Source organism: Sceloporus occidentalis, unplaced genomic scaffold (assembly GCF_023333645.1).
Source record: "Sceloporus occidentalis isolate IW3139 unplaced genomic scaffold, rSceOcc1.0.p SCAF_24, whole genome shotgun sequence".
NCBI classification, from domain to species: Eukaryota; Metazoa; Chordata; class Lepidosauria; order Squamata; family Phrynosomatidae; genus Sceloporus; species Sceloporus occidentalis.
In genome coordinates this window covers 1765226-1782559 of record NW_028317004.1, presented here as the reverse complement: position 1 = coordinate 1782559, position 17334 = coordinate 1765226, and the positions used below count along the sequence as shown (strand labels likewise).

Below are 17334 nucleotides of genomic sequence, written 5' to 3'. Positions count from 1 at the left end.
TTTCTGCACATTACTGTAGGCTATGGTGCCTGCCAAGCATTAAAGTGTTTCTGGGAAACGATTTTTTATAACGCTGGCAAGTATTTGGACTTTAATAACATTTGCTTTCACAGCATCTAGTCCAGGAGCACAATGGAGTGATTGAAAGCAGGGACTTCACTTTTACCCCATCCCTCTTTCCCTCGCATCTTCACCTTTCCCCCTCATTGAGCTAATACTGCCACCTAAAAAACTCTCTCCATATGAAGGCCAACAGACCTCATTCCACTGAAACCCCTGTGTATGTTATTTCTACCAGTCATGTGTACATAGACACATAGACAGACAGATTGATATTTGATTGATAGATAGACAGGCAGATGATATACAGATAGATAGATGATAGACAGATGATTGATAAATGATTAATAGACAGATAGATAGACAGGCAGATGAAAGATAGATAGATAGATGGAAAATGCTTTGCATTATATTGATGTGTGTGTAACCATTACCCAATGCAGTAAAGGGTTAAGTAGGACGCCCACCCCCAACTTTATGCCTGTTACACGTAAACACACCGTCTCTCTCTACCACACAGCACACATAAACACACCCTCACCGTCTCACACTCACTCCTTTCCTGTCTGTCTCTCTGTCATTCATGCACACACAAGCATTCTCTCTCTCTCTCTCTTCCCTGTCTCTCAGCCTCCCTGTGTGTCTCCCTCTGTCTGTTACACACACACACACACACACACACACACACACACACACACACACGCAGTGTCCTGTGTCTTTGCCCTGCTCACTAATACTACCATCCGGAGAGAGAGTCATGGAGGCAGACAGCCAGCATCCCAGAGACCTCCAATGAATTCCGAATCCGAACTGAGAGGTTAGCGGAACTCCTAACGCTGAGGTTTCCCCGCGGGCACACATTGCTCGCTATTCGTGCAGAGACAGTGCCTACACACCCCATTCTGTCCACGGGGAAAATCCAACGCATGTAACATATATAGAGACGGCGCGGACTCCATTCCCTCTGATGCACGCACAGGAATATATACGTCCGCTGTGAATATGCATACATGTGAATTATGCCGATAAACCCACACACATTCTGCTCACAGGAGCTGCATGCAGCTGATGTTATGACAGAGCAAGAAATGCAGCAGCCATGAACCAGCTGTGTGCAGAGCCCTGCAGAGCCCTGCAAGGTGAGTGGGAATCCTGTCATTGGGATGCTATCAATAATGGTAATATATATCATTTATCTGCGTCTCTCTAATGGTATAGCTATTATCTATCTATCTATCTATCTATCTATCTATCTATCTATCTATCTATCTATCTCTCTTTCTATCTATCTATCTATCTATCTATCTATCTATCTATCTCTCTTTCTATCTATCTATCTCTATCCAGCTATCTATCTATCTTGGTTCATGCAGGCTGGCCAGTCCTAATAAAAATGTCTATTATATTGCTATGTATATTGTATAATGTATTATTCTCTACACGGACCCGATTATAAGAGCCTTTTACGTTTATTTTGTTAATACGGATACAGCTGTTGACTGTAAATGTTTGATAAACACAATTGTGAGTGTATTTATTTACTTTAAGTATGTAACATGTTACTGGTTAATAATTAAACTATTATTCCGGTAATATTGCCTCTCCGTTATATTTCTGGTTCTGCTGGCTTCCAAGGTTTTGGAGATATGATTGCTCCTCTGTAAAGGAGGCCAGTGGGAAGGAGCTATCTTGTCAAGTCCCGTCCCCCCCCCCCATAATGTAAAGTAAATGATGGAAGCAGCTAAATACACACACATTTGTCTGATATTGTCTCCCCAGACAGTATTAGGCAATTACTCTGCCGGGCTGGAGGCGAGTTCCGTCTCCAGAGAGTCCAACTGGAAACAAGACCCCGGAAGCTGGAGGATAGAATCCTGGTGAGTTATGAATTATTCTGATACCTTTGTGTGGACTCGCCTTCTGACCCAATGTTTCTCTCTGCAGTTGTCCTTGTCTTTTATTGTTGTCTTTTCATTTATCAGTCCCATATAAGCACTTTCTACATTCCAGTCTACTTTCTTTCTTTAGAGCATGGTCAGCCCAGTTATTGGGCTAAAATGGTAGTACCATGTACATTGCATGGTTAAGCAGGCCAAATTTACAGGTTTCATGATGTGCTGACCCTCCTGTAGGGTAAGGGAAAAGACTTTGAAGAGGAAGATATCAGTAGAAATATGTATGAGTAGAGAAAATTAAACCATCTGCTTTGAAGCCCAATTAGTAGAGAATTATGTAGTCTGGGTTGGCCAAGATATTTATCACAAATATCCCAATTCCTCCACATGTTGATGGCATAAAGATATGTCATTAATGTTTAATATTTTCATGTGTAATTTGAAATAAAACATGCTAAGGATCAGTTACAATTATGAATAACATCTATGATTCATTGCTTTTCTTTTTTATGGTGACTTGATTTATTGGTGACAACATAACAGTCCAGGATCATGTTACAGGAGACTATGGCTACTTCATATATCTATGGATGCTTCTTGTTTGATGAGCCATTTTGTTAGCTTTAAGAGAGAAGCAAACTAAGTGAGATGATATTGATTGAGAAAAACCAATATTACAAAATATTGGTAGACATTTGTGGGACCAGTCTGAGATCTTTTCAGCTCCTCATAAGAAAGACCAATATCTTTGTTTTAAAGCCTAGTAAAGGGTTATTTTTGAAAGACAACGAGCGCTATTGAAGTTATAAAGCCTTAGATGTGCTGTTCCAGAATATGCCCAGATAAGTTCTGCACCTTGTAGAAAGAAGTAAAGGAAATCTGTTTTTCTCTTTAATGGTCCCTGTCTCTTAAAAACTGTGTTCAAAAGTTTATTTAAATACCATAGTTGCCTAGAAACATAGTCATGTCATTCCTCCAAAGGCCTCCTCTGTGTATTATACCACAGCAGTCTCTACCACCTACAGCCACTGCCACCTGCCAATTCATGCTCATACATGTGAAATGGCATGTGTAATAGGTGTGGTGAAAGTGTTGTGTGATAGGTGGGAGAGGTTTTGTGTGTAGGTGTGATGGGTGTGAGGTCCTTTTAAACTAGAGGACCTTAAAGGTCAGAGAGGATTAAGAGACCATGCTGAATTGTTTACAATGAGAAAATACAGCAAAAAAAACAAGAAATACGCCTGTTTAAGATGCAGACCATAATACAAAAAACAGCACCTTTGTGGAACAGCACCTTTAATTCAGCTGGTAGTTTGATTTTTTTATTTGTAGTTGAATAAATTAGCATTGGTTGGAACAGGGTAGTAATATTTAAGATTTTACAAATTTAGTAATGAATTTTGTCCCATAATCTTAGTTTCTCATGCTAGTCTCGTGATCGTTGTAATTTCTGGGGAAGGTGTCATATTGCTTGAATGAAATTACTCATGAAGGGATGTGGTCATGTTTTATTGTTATATATCTTTAAGATGCTAACGCTCCATTTGGATAATGCATTTATCTTCTGGTGTGGTGGTCTTTTTAACAATATGATACAAAGTAAACAACAGAATTTTGTTGCTGATCCTGCAAAATCAGACATTACATTTGGTTGTTTCCCCTTACAATGACAGTTATGTTACCTTGTAGTGCTAGTATGTGCACCAGGTCTTATGAACAAATTGATTGTATCGTGTTTTATCATGGATATAATATTGTTCTATGTAATATTTGGTGTCTAAATCACTCCATAGTTTTAGAGCTCTCACTGTAAGGAAAACAATTCACTGCTTAAGCTGGAACAGTGACCAAACTAAATGTAATACATGGCCTCTTGTCAACGGCTTAGTGGGAGTTTCCTCTGAGAAGACCACACATGGACCTCAAATATATTTCTACACTGTGATAAGATCTTTGAGATAAGATCTACTCCGACTCAGTCCCATCTTTTATATCAATAGGTGCCCAAAATTGAACAACATATTCTAAGTGAGGCCTCACTAATGCTTTGTATAGAGGCGTAATAATGTTTTCAACTCTTGCATTGATATCTTTTTCAATTCATGCTAAGAATTTGCTTGGTTTGGCAGCTGCTAATTGACATTGTGTATGATTGCCAAGTTTGGAGTCAACTAATACCCCCAAACCTTTTCCAAGAGATGACTCTGATGCCCTTTGTGCCTACTAGCCAAATATATCACTTAACATTTATCAATGGTGCATCATATGCAGTGTCCTGTGTATACAAATGCACTTTACATGGACCGCTCCACAAGAACAACAATGAATAGCAATCTGCATGCCAGCCCCGCATGCAGTACTGCTGGCTGAAGTTATGTAGGGATACAAGCCACAGATGGTATGCATATTAAAAAAGAAAATCATTGATAAAAATATATTTTCAGTCATGCACTAGCTCACGCAATGTTTGAAACTGATATACTTGGCTAATTTGAAACAAGAAAACTCTGTCATACAGAGATAAGGCATTAGGGTTGTGGGACCTGTGGCTGCACAGTGCATCTTAAGAAGGGGACGTTGCACGGTCACTGTGACCATGTAGCTTGCTTACATGGTCCTGGTCTTATAACTTGTGCAATAGTCACTCATTCTGTGTTCTGAATGTATGCATTATTATTATAAACCCAATGCATGTTACTGTCCGGTACACATAATTTGAGCATTCGGTCCAAGGCTGCTGCTACAATGTGTGTTGGCTACTGGTGAGGTTGCACGGGAGTGGGAAGGGCTCCTTAGGCTATATAATCCTGTCAGTGTGTGTTATACATGATACTGTACTTTCATGGTTTTGGCATATATGCCGTGCTGTGTGCCTAACAGACTTTATAGTGAGTGTCATGATCCTGTATACAAAAAACAGAAACTGTTTTTGCAGCATGCTTGCACCTGTTTGGTAGGCCTCGTATTATACATTTGTATTATTTGAGCCTGTGACTAGCTCAGCGCACCGACATTTTCTTTTCAGTGTCATGATCCTTACTATCATATGCATGTACGTTTGCATACCTCCCAACATTTCAAGTGGCCAAAGAGGAATATTTTCGGGAAGGGGACAGGGATACTGAGACTTTGTGACATTTAGAAGGGGAATACTTTATTTTATTTATGCAATTTAAACACAATTACCGCTGTTTATATGCACATCACTATTACTTTTAGAAACGTAAAACACTGAGATTTCTCTTTACCAACGAAGAGAGATATCAGTGGGGAAATGGAATTTAAGTTCAAAAGAGGCACAGTTGCTCCTATACAGGCATAATTGGGAGTGTGTTTCAGTAACCCTAGCTATGTACGTTTTATATACTGTGCTCAGGGCCGGCCCAAGACATAATGCCGCCTGGGGCAAAGTTTAAAATTAAGCCCCCCCCCCGCCGACGCCAGGGGTCATTATCTACCCTCCCTATTATCTACCCTATCCCCCCCCTTTGCACTTACCTTGCAGCAGTCCTGCGGCGAATCTCCCTGCTCTGCCACTGTGCACGCTGCTTTACTGCTGAGCGCCGGAAATGACGTCATTTTCCGGCGCTCAGCATTACAAGCCGGCACCAAGACCAAGCTAGAGGGCTCGCAGAGGAGAGAGAGGGGCGCTGAGCGGGTAAGCGAAAACCACTCGGCGCCCCTCTCTCAAAAAAAAAAAGCGCTTGGGGCGGCAAAGTGCCGCCTCTTCAAAAGTGCCGCCTGGGGCAATTGCCCCACTCTGCTCCATGGTAGGACCGTGCTATATTTTTGGCTTTGCGCAGAATGCATTACATTGCATGCAACATAGTACATGAGGGCATAATGGGGTGTGCATGACTTTTGTTGGGTATACAGATGTCATTCACTTAGTACTAAATGCATACACTGTGCTTTTTCACTGTTGCAGATCATCATTTATGGTGCAATTTTCTGATATGATCCTTGCTATGTATACTATGTTGGGTTTGCATGGTCCTGGACATGTAAACATGTTTAGTTCACTTTTGGACCCCTGGGCTGCAAAATAGCAACACGGAATCGGAATCAAATTTGTATAATGTAAGACACATGGTAATTTATACAGTACTGTGTATCTCCCCCTTCCCAGGTCACAACATGTTGGAGATTCTATATATTTTACATCAAGCTGCCAGCAAAGGTGAGTATATGAATCTCTTACTGTGAAAATCTGAAGAGACCTTAGAGGTACAGAAAGATTATGTAACATACATATTTTTCAATGTTAGGCCAATAAAAGGTGTCAACTTTGACTAAAGACCCCGTATGACTTACCATAGGACAGGAACTTGTTATGAATAGGAAATTACATTTAATATCATTTACTACCACTGATGCGTATATGGAAATATTTCATTACCTACATTACTTTCCAACTAAAGCTATAAATGTAGAGTTGCCACCTGTCCAAGTTTGACCTTCACAGTTGTGGAATAAAAAGGTAAGTTCAGGGTCCCTGATTTACTACTTTATGTTCTGGGAAACGTTGGGTTGGTGGCTGCGTTGGCAGTCTGCATTCTGCAGGGCAAGGCTGGGAAACTTTTCTCTTTTTTCTCTTTTCTTTCCTTTCTATTTTTTTCTTTCATGTCTATTTTCACTGCACTCTCTTGTCTCCTTTCTCTCTCCTAAACCAAGAGCTCTTCCTCTTCTCAGGATGGGCCTAGCCACTTGAGTAGCATGGCTAGCTGTGGGTGGGGGAGAGATACCTTTGGACAGGGGCAGGGCTAGCCCCAATTACCATGAAATGGGATGGAAGTGGGAGGAGAAATGGGCGGGGAATGAGCGTGACTAAACACTGCTCCTCTGTCCCAGAGAACGAGGAGGGTGACCCAGAGACCTGGGGAAGCAGCATTTCACAGTGAGACTCCAGGTCAATGCTAGAGAGTTCCCAGATATGCCTGTATACCATACAGACAGGACAAGAAATGTTCACTGTATAGGCTGTTCTGTACATCTGAGTTATATCTTCCTAGTATCTTCTCCAGAGATTTACATATAAAAATATCTCATTGACTTATACCTGATGTACATTGATATTATTTATTTTAATATTTACTGATCGATACCTATCTTGCCTTGTCCATAAATAAACCATTATTTTCCCCCCCAGTTAACTCTTTGTTTTCTATCTCTTGCCATTTCAATTCTTTAACTGCTTCTTGATCGCTCTTCCAATTGCTCTGTTATCCCTCCTAACTTCTGTTCTCTCATCCCCTGTCCATTTTCTCCCCATGCTGCCTACTATTTAGATCGAAAGCTCATTCAGTGTGTTGGAGATCCGTGCTCTCACAGCCATCAGCCTCAGTCAGGTACTGTGTTGATAGCAGTATAGCTGCCTTCCTAATTATATGTCTTCTGGTATTTGGCCCCTATTTCTCATGTACCCCCACTCCCATCCTTATTGTAGATTCTTATTGAGACTGAGAAGGGGAGCTTCCAGCTGACACTGTCATCACAGAACACAGACCAGTTGATTAACTGCATCCAAGCCACATTATCCAAAATATTCCCCGCTCCAGAAACAGTGTAAGTCCTCTTGAAGGTAAAGGGCTATTCATACCTTTACCAGCCCATTAGTTAAATATATGGTTAACCTCAATTTTGGATTTGTCTCATAATAAAAGGGAAAAATCAGTGCATTGTTCAGTCTCTAGAAGATAAAATAGAGGTGATTAACTAGTAAGATTTGGAATTAGCATCTTGGCTACCTAATAATGGTCATATGGTACTGAACCTTAAAAGTAATTTTTCACCTGGTGTAAATGTTTTTATGTACAGCATTAATTAATACATTCATATTTGCTACAAATTAAGTATTACATATGAAACCATTTCATTATGAGCATTACTGTGTTACCCCATTTTATTATCTCTCATCCTTTCTCACCACAACTCTCTGCCAGATGTCTGATCAGGCGACAGTATCCTGAATCTGCAGATAACACGTCACCAAGCTCTGATAATGCTGGTTTTGCCATCACACCTGGCATCTGTGGTGAGTAATTATCTATTAGACTGAATGGGGTGATGTATACATCAAGTGCATTTTTTTAAGGTTATTTTTTTGGTTGTAATGCCCAATACTTTATATATATAAACTAGTAAACTGAGATTTTCGAGGGGGAAAAACAAGCCTTCTGGGTTGTCTGGTGTTTGTAGATTAGCAATGCTTCTACTACCCCCTTAATTTTAAGTGGAGGGGTTTTCCATTACCTTTACCCACCATAACTTTTGTTATTGGTATTTCTTGTGCTCCTTCAAGCCTCAAGTATTAAGCCAGTATCACAACCTCATGCTGACGAGTCCCATTAAGGACGAAACAGCTGTGGTGATCTGGCTATTGCACCTCTTACCCGAGTTTTGTCTAAAGGCTGTCTTGTACAGTGGGCAATTACTTTCAAGGGTTCCATGTATAAAGTGGATATGGAGGCAAAAGGTGATCATTGTTGACCTTGTTTGCATGCGCCTACCCAGAATCCCTTGTGGTTGTGGCAGCACCATGAGATTTCTGAAGGAAAAAACAAGCCTTCTGAATTGTCTGGTGTCTGTAGATGAGTGTTTAATAATACTTCTACTACCCTCTTAATTTTAGTGGAAGGGATTTCCATCACCTTTACCCACCATAACTTGTGTTATTGGTATTTCTTGTGCTCCCCCACGCCTCAAGTATTAAGCCATCTGGTGTTTCTAGGTTAGTTGTGTTAGCAATGCTTCTACTGCCCCTTATATATAAACTAGTAAACTGATATGTGTTTGGCCAGTCACAAAGTATTCTGAGACATTTCTTTAAATTTGAAAACATGGTTTATGCATCAGGAGCAATGACAACTATCAGGGTGGGACCTCATTCACCACATGTAACATGCTATTTCTTCCTCCCTAGGAGGGTTTTCAGAGACATATGCTGCTTTATGTGATTACAATGGTGTCTGCTGCAGGGAAGAGGTTCAGTGGGTGAGTGAAACCTAATTATTAATGTTTTGTCCTGTCACAATACCATCCACCTATGCATAAACACTATGTGAACAAAAGGACACCAGACCGTTACACCTATATGATTTTTTTGGACATACCATTCTAAAACAATTGGCATTAATACGGAGTTATGGCTAAACCAGCCTCCACTCTTCTGGGAAGGCTTACCACAATATTTTGGAGTGTGTCTGTGGGAATTTGTGATCATTCAGCCTCAAGAGTATTTGTGAGGTTAGGCACTTATAGTGAACGAGAAGGCCTGGCTCGCAATCAATTAATCCCAAACGTGTTCAGTAAGGTTAAGGTCGTTTACAGGCCACACAAGTTTCTCCACACCAAACATCAAACCATGTCTTTATGGACCTTGACTTGTACACAGGGACACAGTCATGCTGGAACAGGAAAGTGCCTTCCCCAAACTGCTGCCACAAAGTTGGAAACCACCAATTGCCTAAAATCCCTTTGTATGCTGAAGCACAAACAATATATTTCACTGGAATTAAGGGGCTCACAAAAAGACAAACAGTCTCAGACCCATTATCCCTCCTCCACCAAACTTTACAGTAGGCACTATGTATTCAAGTAGTTAGCATTCTTCTGGTATCATGCAAATCCAGATTTGTCCATCAGACTTCCAGATAGTAAAGCCTGATTTATTGCTCCGGAGAACACATTTGCACTGCTACAGAGTCCAGTGTTGCTGTGCTTTACACCAGTACAGCAGGCACCTGTCATTGTGCAGTGATCTTCGGCTTGTGTGCAGCTGCTCGGCCATGGAAACCCATTTCATGAAGCTTCCGTTGCACAATACTTGTCCCGATGTTGTTTACAGAAGCAGTTCATAACTCAGTAGTGAGAGTTGACTCTGACGGGTGATTTTACGTGCAACGTGCTTCAGCACTTAGCGTCCCCACTGATTGTGCACGGTCTACCACTGTGTAGGTGAGCTTTTGTTACTTCTAGATGCTTTCACTTCACAATAATTTCACTCACAGTAGACTGGTACCACGCTGAAAGTCATTGAGCTCTTCAGTATAACCCATTCTACCGCCAATGTTTGTCTATGGAGATGGCTGTCTGTGTGCTTGACTTTATACTGTTAGCAATGGGTGTGACTGAAACACCTAAACTCAGAGGTGTGTCCACATATTTGGTCATAAAACTGACATAAAAACCAGCCAGATTAGACTCACTCAAAATTGTGCAAAACATAACATTTTAAGACTAGGGGTCATATGCATAGACAGCAAGATTTAAGCCTCCCATTGGCTGAATATACTATTATTAACACCCCAGGTATCTCTAGGCTCAATTGACTATAGGCATAACTCATCATTTCCTTAAAAAGACCTTGTAGGCAAAGGGTAGATAAAAGCAGGAGCATGAGCAGGAATTGGCTCAGTATATATATAATATTGAGCAGAACAATTAAGCCACAGCCTTTTGTTTCAACGTTTTGGTTGCTTAGTCTGACTGAAGTATGTGTACGTATGAGGTGTCCAAGAAAGCATTAGTTATATAGCTAAAAGAACAAACCAGGATGTTCTGGCACTGAAAAGAGCACTGTGTAATTGTATGATATGATAATGTACTAAGCATCCTCACTGCAGTCTGTTAATATTGTACAATCTATATTTATTTTAAGCCTCAACATAGTCTTTATGACATTTTGTACCTTCTGGCACTTTATCAAGCTGGTCATGCACAATTGGGGAATGTTAAAAATAGAAGCACTAAAGACAGCAATGGTTTCAGCACCGTTTTAAGTTCCAGTCCTCAGGTTTCTACAGCAGGTATATTTATGCTGTGTCTTTAGGTTTGCATAGATGGTTGGTCAGCTGCCTGTTCCTTATCAGAACAGAGTATAGGCTGAAGTCACAGGCAGACAAAAAGGTACTACAGTGTACACCATGACCAATGTCCATGATCTCTCCTTACATGAATACATATGCCATTTGTCAATCTGTGGGAGTGGGTATAGTGAGCTCTCAGCTCACTATTTCATGTATCATCTCACCTAATCTGAGTCCAGTTGCTATGTGTGGGAAAGGGATTCCCCAGGTACTGCTACATGCGCTAAATTTGTCACAGTCTGACAAATTACTGTTGGTAGCGACTAAAATATAAATACAACCATAAATATTGTATAAGGATAAATTAGAGTTTCCTGAATCTACTCTGTTTAAAAATGTCTGTGTGTGTGTGAACTAAGGAGAACATGATCATTTTCACAGCCTGTCTTTGATACATATTTTGTATAACACTGAGAGTTATAGAAAACAAAACAAGAATTTAGCGCATACGTAGCGAATGTCATTAAAAGAAACACATATTTAAGGCATAAATATTATGGATTCCATCCCACCACATTGCCATGCTTAAACCGCTACTGCATTACAGTACCCCAAGTTTGGCAAATGCTATCACTATTGGCCACACATCACCACCAGCAGGATAGTGGTGTTCCAATGATACCTTACCTTTGTATTCTGCATATCAAAATCCATTGGCTACCCTCATTTCCTAGTGTCAGACAAGATGATGGATTGCCATGGGAACAGGTGTTGCTATCAGACATTAGGCTACAGTTTATGATGCTCTCTCTGTGATTAAAAGATATCAGGTGAAACTCTTAGCAACATAAAGACTTTATAAAATAAAGATAAACTACCATCTGGGGAAAGTGATATTGAAGGGGAGACAGTTCCTGGCACCACTATTCAAGGAATAAATAGACATGCTCATAGGGTACATTATCATAAGAATAATAAGAAATTTATGGCCAGGAGACCTTAATCCACTATGGAAGGTGATCAAGCTAAAGAGAGCCAACACTGTTATTGTTGTGACTCAAAGGCTTATACTTAATCTCAAATATGGGCCAAATTATCAAAAGAGCTACTTGATAAGATACACTGATAAGTCTCAGAAATCATAACAACCATGAATATCTGCATACAGTCTTACCGTCCAGACAAGACGTGGTTTAATTTTGGATTTGCCTTGGGTTGCCTGTCATTTCCTGGCAGGCTAATTAAACCTTAGCTTTTCTGAATTATATATTAGGAACAACATGATGGCTTCTTCCCAAAGATCTTCTATCTTAGGATTCATATATAACCGTGGTGGGGCATGATTACTGTGAGCAATGTAGAAATATCCCATCAATATGCCTTTCTCCTATCAATATATAATCAATTACAATATATGTAGTCAAGTTGCGTTACAATTTTCTTAATTGTATTGCTTAGTGTATGTGTGTCTCTGTGGATCCTGTTATTGGTCGGTAGAAACACAAAACATGTTAGAGGCTGCTGTGTAATATGTGCCATCCATGATGTGGATAATGTCCATGTGTAATATGCCCCTTGCATGTGTTGATACTTAGTTGCTACCGTTAGCTGATCCTTTCACATAGTACATTGTGTGGGAGGTTACTGTAAATGCATCCCGTTTATATGATTAAACGTCTGTTGATTCCCCTGTTGTGCTACTAGAACTCAAGTAGCTGCTTTTAATTATACAATTACAACATACAAGAAGTCATAATTATGTTATACTGTAGCTTTTTTGAATCTTGATATTATGAGACACATTGGATAATTAGTTTCATCTGGTCATTTTATTTATGTTGTTGTCCTTGTTTGAAGTAGTTATCATAATCTTTGTTGTGGTGTGACACTTTACAGGTCTATCAGGACAAGATAGACATTTACATTTTTTTAAAACAATCCTCAGGCTCTTTCAGCTACATTAACTTGGGGACTATTATTGTTCCTTTATATCATTTTCTTACTTATTTCTCCTAACCCACATTTCTTCATGCAATTATTTATTATCCATATATTAATCCTCCCTGTTGTCCACATATTGTTCTCCACTCAAAACTATTCCCATATTTTGTATTGACCTTTCCATTGTTTTGTTGTTTTTTTGTCCAGTGTAGGTGAGAGGAATGTTAGAATATGTATTGCGGTTACATACATATTAATTATATTATTAAAAATATAATTAAAATTGTCATCAGAAAAATTTCCTAAGGAAGTAGATCATTGTTATTTATTTTTAGTATTATTTAGTCTTTTATTTAGTGTTTAATCAGGCACATAGGATGTAGGATTATAATATTTGCACATTTAACAAATATAAATAATGAATACGATTAATAATCTCTCAGCAGAGTGGTACATGCCTTCATTATTAAAAATACTTGAGAGGCAATACTCTTGGTGCTAGCCATGAGTTGCCTTTCCCTCTGGCAAAAGCTCTCTCATGACTAGCACTGAATATGATCACGCAGACAAGTTCTTCTTCATTGAATACATTATTCTAACTACTTCATAAAGTAGGCTGCTGCTGTTTTTACGATGTATCTTTCTTTAGTATCATATATTAGTAAATGAGTTATGTAAAAAAAATCAAGAATTCAGCACATACCCAGCGAATGCCATTAAAAGAAACACATGTCTAAGGCATAAATATTATGGATTCCATCACACCATATGGAAATATATTGCTTAAACCCACCACTGTGTCACCCCAAGTTTAGGGAGTCCTATCTAAGTTTTCATGGCCATATTGCTGACCAAGGAGCTGAATCAGTGGGATTGCACTACATTTTAACCCAAAAGAGACTCTCAAGCAATTTAAAGCCTCTCGACACCATTAATGAAGCACCTGTGGCAGGTGGGGCTGCTCAATCCTAAGGTTTGATCAAAAACTGCAAATATACACAGCCACAAAATATACAAAAAAAGGGAGTGCACAATCTAAAAAGACATACACATTTAGATTCCTGGGTTACTGCTACAATAATAATGAATAATAAATACATACAAGTACAAGTATTTATTTACTTACTATTTCAGAAAATATGGTTCTGCTATTTTTACGATATATCTTTTTTAGTATCATTTCTCAGTATACGTAGATTCCCTTGAGCTACCCTGTTTAAAATTTAATCTGCGTGTGCACTAAGTAGTATGTGATCATATTCACAGGCTGTCTTTGATACATATTTGCATAACACCGAGAGAGTGCTAGCACACACTAATTATTCTTCTGCGGTGGAAAGAAGCGCAGTGCATTTCATAATTTGTAAGCCAGCACGGCATCTATTACAGCTGGAGATGGTCTTGAATAGTCTATGAGTGGAGGATTGAACATTATGTGGAATACAGATAAAGGCATTGTTAAAATACTGAGCATCACAGCATCTAACTGTGAGATCTCCTTTTAGGATGTGGATATGATTTATCACTCACAGGACAACCGGGAGTTCAGCCTTCAGGATTTCAGCCACCTAGAGAGCAGGTAAGGATGCAGGGGCTGTAGGACAGTCTGTACATTCGTAAGAGGCCTGTTGTGTCACCGTTTGTCTTGTCTTCTTCTGCCATACAGGGACCTTGCTTTGGTTGTTGCTGCTCTTGCGTACAATCAGTATTTTCTCAGACTGCAAGCTGCAAATGTCAAACTGGTAAGCATACAACAGAACATGACAATATTGTTGAGGTATGAAACAAACAAGGACCCATGCAATGCCAGATCAGCAGAAGTACATGCAGGAACTTGCATATAAAGACTGAGCAGATGATCTTTCCGAAAATAGTATATTTTGAGCACCATGCCTGCTATATTATGATGTCTTTTCATAGGGATCCGAAGTGACGGAGCAGATACTGCACTGTGTTGGGCGGTCACAGCATTTGGAGGAGCTAATCCTAGAGGACTGCGGACTGAGAGCGTAAGTTAAGAAGAAACAGGAAATAAGGATAAAAGGAGAAGAGAGCTACAAAGAGAGAAGTATGGGGCAGTGGGGAAGCAGGGGAAGCTGTGAGTGAAGTGTTGGGAAAGAACTATGTTTAAGATAGACATATAAAGAGGGAGATGGTATCAGAACGACTCAGAAATCAGTATACAGTAAATAAGCTGCTGTCTCCTATACTGTCATCTTCTTTCCATTTCCCCTCTCTCTTACTCTTCCCGTATCCCTTGCTCTTCCCTTCTCTCCTTTTCCTTCTCGTGCCCTCTCTCTCCTGCAGTGATTTTGCTCTCCGTTTGGCCACTGTGTTGTCAGATAATACAGCTTCCTCTCTCCATACACTGAACCTGTCACACAACCCCTTGGAAGACAGAGGTACCCTGAACCCACTTGCATGCGCAATTTTGTATATCAATGTATGTGACAAAAACATATAACCACCCCTTTCTCTTTAGGAATTGCTGCTCTCTCTCAGCAGTTTCTGTACTTTCATGCTGGTCTCCGCAGTCTCAATCTGAGTAAAACAAACATCACAGCAAGAGGTACCATTGTTTATTTGGGCTCTGTTGGCCATATTTATCACAACAAAATTGAACAGGCGCAATAACTTAGTACTTATAAGTAAAAAAAAACAAAAAAAAACTGTAGAAATTTATTTTTCCTTGGTTTTTTTTTTTATTACTTAGCATGAAATCTGTTCCCGATTAGGCCTTACACATGTGGCACATTATACTTGTGTTATATATAATGTGCGTACATTACATTAAGACTTTTCTCTCCCTAGGAGCACTAGCTCTGTGTCAGTCGCTCTGCCAGAACGCTCTTTTCTCCTCCTCGCTGCATTCTCTGACCCTCAGTAAGAATCCTGGACTACTTGGGAGCGAAGAGACTAATGTGAGACTGACTGCCGACAGTACAGTTGCAATGCAGCAATAGTTTCCATATTGTAACCACGTCTCCCTATGGATCAGTCATTATTCTGTTTACAAGCTCTCGTTACAGCCTGTGTTGGTGGTTTAACACCTTATCACATGTATTTTTTTTTTTACTTGTATAGCCACCCTACTAATTGTTTTATATTAAACAAACCTACGAATCATGTATCTGTTATATTATATGTCTCTATAATAGCTTCAATTCAATCCATTCAATAATCTATATATTGTTGAATCATTCTTTGTAACGGCATGCACCCTAACATACTGCATAAATCATACTAAAGCATGTAGCCTTTGCTATCATCCCTTCTATTATATATAATACCCTTCAACAGGGTGCCATCTCTTTATGCCATTACCTGCTCTGCACTATTACGTCTCTGTATCTTATCCAAGAACCCTATAATCTTTCAAACTATATCAACAGCGTAAAACATATACAGTGCCCTTATTAGATGGAGACAGAACCTATTCATACGTTATACAGCCAATGTAAACAATCTACATGACCATTTATGTGTTACTCCATATCACATTCTGCTCTCCTTACTGTTCCTTGTATCTGTTTTTCAGGCACTTTACACTTTTCTGTCTCACCCAAACTCACTGGTCCATTTAGATCTCTCAGGAACAGACTGTGCTGTGGATACTGTAAGTGACTGGGCTTGTGAAATAAGAAGAGAAGCAGTATGCTGGTGCTTCATACAAATGTAGAAAAAAGATGTAGGATACAGGTTGTTGGAATAGCAATGCAAGAGTATAAGAATTAGGCAGTGGTGGGGTAAGGGCGCTGAGGGCAAAATGTTCATGGTGTGGAGTGCATCATTTGGTAAAAAGCAATGTACGTTCTGTCAATACAACAATGCAAAATGTCAGGTCTATTAGAATGTGGTGCTTATGTAGTGATGTAAAAGTGGAGGATGTGAGCGGTAGTAGCATAGCACATCCGTAACTTCCATGGGGCAAGAGGGGCTGCTGCTCCTGGCGCTGCAAGGCGAGGGGCACCCTTACGTCATCCAGTGGCAATGACTCTGTGACCTCTGATCCTGCCCCAGGCACCAAGAGCCCTAGTTACTGGATTTTAACAGGGCAAGTGTTGAATGAATGCAGGGGAACTTGTGGAAGAATGCACGATATTAGAGTGTAGGATAAGTGCGCATCAATGTGTGTGGGGGTCAGATATGATAATAGAATCAATCTTTATGTGTGTGAGTGTGTGTACCCTCTGTATTTATGTGCCTAGTAGCATCTGGTGTGTGAATCAGTATGTGAAGTAGTACTATGGGCTAATTCTTTATGTAGATTTGAGTATGAATAAATAATTGGAGGATTGACAATGTAATGTCCGAAGACTGACTGATGTTTTACCTTTTATCATGTTGTTAAGATTTTCGGGGCACTTGCCCTTGGATGCTGTTCCTGCCTCTCACATCTTGATCTCTCCAAGAATTCATTGTCACATCGGTGAGTATGTAAAATATGTGAAGACTTGGGAGCTATCTTCAATTGTAGCGAAAGGATAACTGAGGTTTGACGCATTACCACATAAAGGGGTTAAGTGATTTGATCTTCTTATATTCTCTTTGTAATGTGTAGTTTTAAGATTTTTTTTTTACTGTAGAGAGTTCTTGTCAAACTAATATAATACAATTTTTTTGACTGGTTA

General features: G+C 39.7%; 1 protein-coding gene across 1 annotated transcript in view; it reads left to right on the top strand.

The window, feature by feature from the left end:
- The first annotated feature begins 1159 nt into the window (after positions 1–1159).
- Positions 1160–17334, top strand: part of LOC149300479 (capping protein, Arp2/3 and myosin-I linker protein 3-like) — a 36765-nt gene continuing 20590 nt past the window's right edge. The window contains exons 1-15 of the mRNA XM_089484993.1: positions 1160–1199; positions 1840–1937; positions 6085–6135; positions 7244–7303; positions 7402–7520; positions 7898–7989; positions 8878–8948; positions 14209–14282; positions 14370–14445; positions 14624–14712; positions 15011–15105; positions 15186–15272; positions 15515–15624; positions 16242–16319; positions 17056–17132. Of these exons, the coding sequence (XP_089341119.1) occupies positions 1160–1199; positions 1840–1937; positions 6085–6135; positions 7244–7303; positions 7402–7520; positions 7898–7989; positions 8878–8948; positions 14209–14282; positions 14370–14445; positions 14624–14712; positions 15011–15105; positions 15186–15272; positions 15515–15624; positions 16242–16319; positions 17056–17132 (1217 nt within the window). The remainder of the gene's footprint in view (positions 1200–1839; positions 1938–6084; positions 6136–7243; positions 7304–7401; positions 7521–7897; positions 7990–8877; positions 8949–14208; positions 14283–14369; positions 14446–14623; positions 14713–15010; positions 15106–15185; positions 15273–15514; positions 15625–16241; positions 16320–17055; positions 17133–17334) is intronic.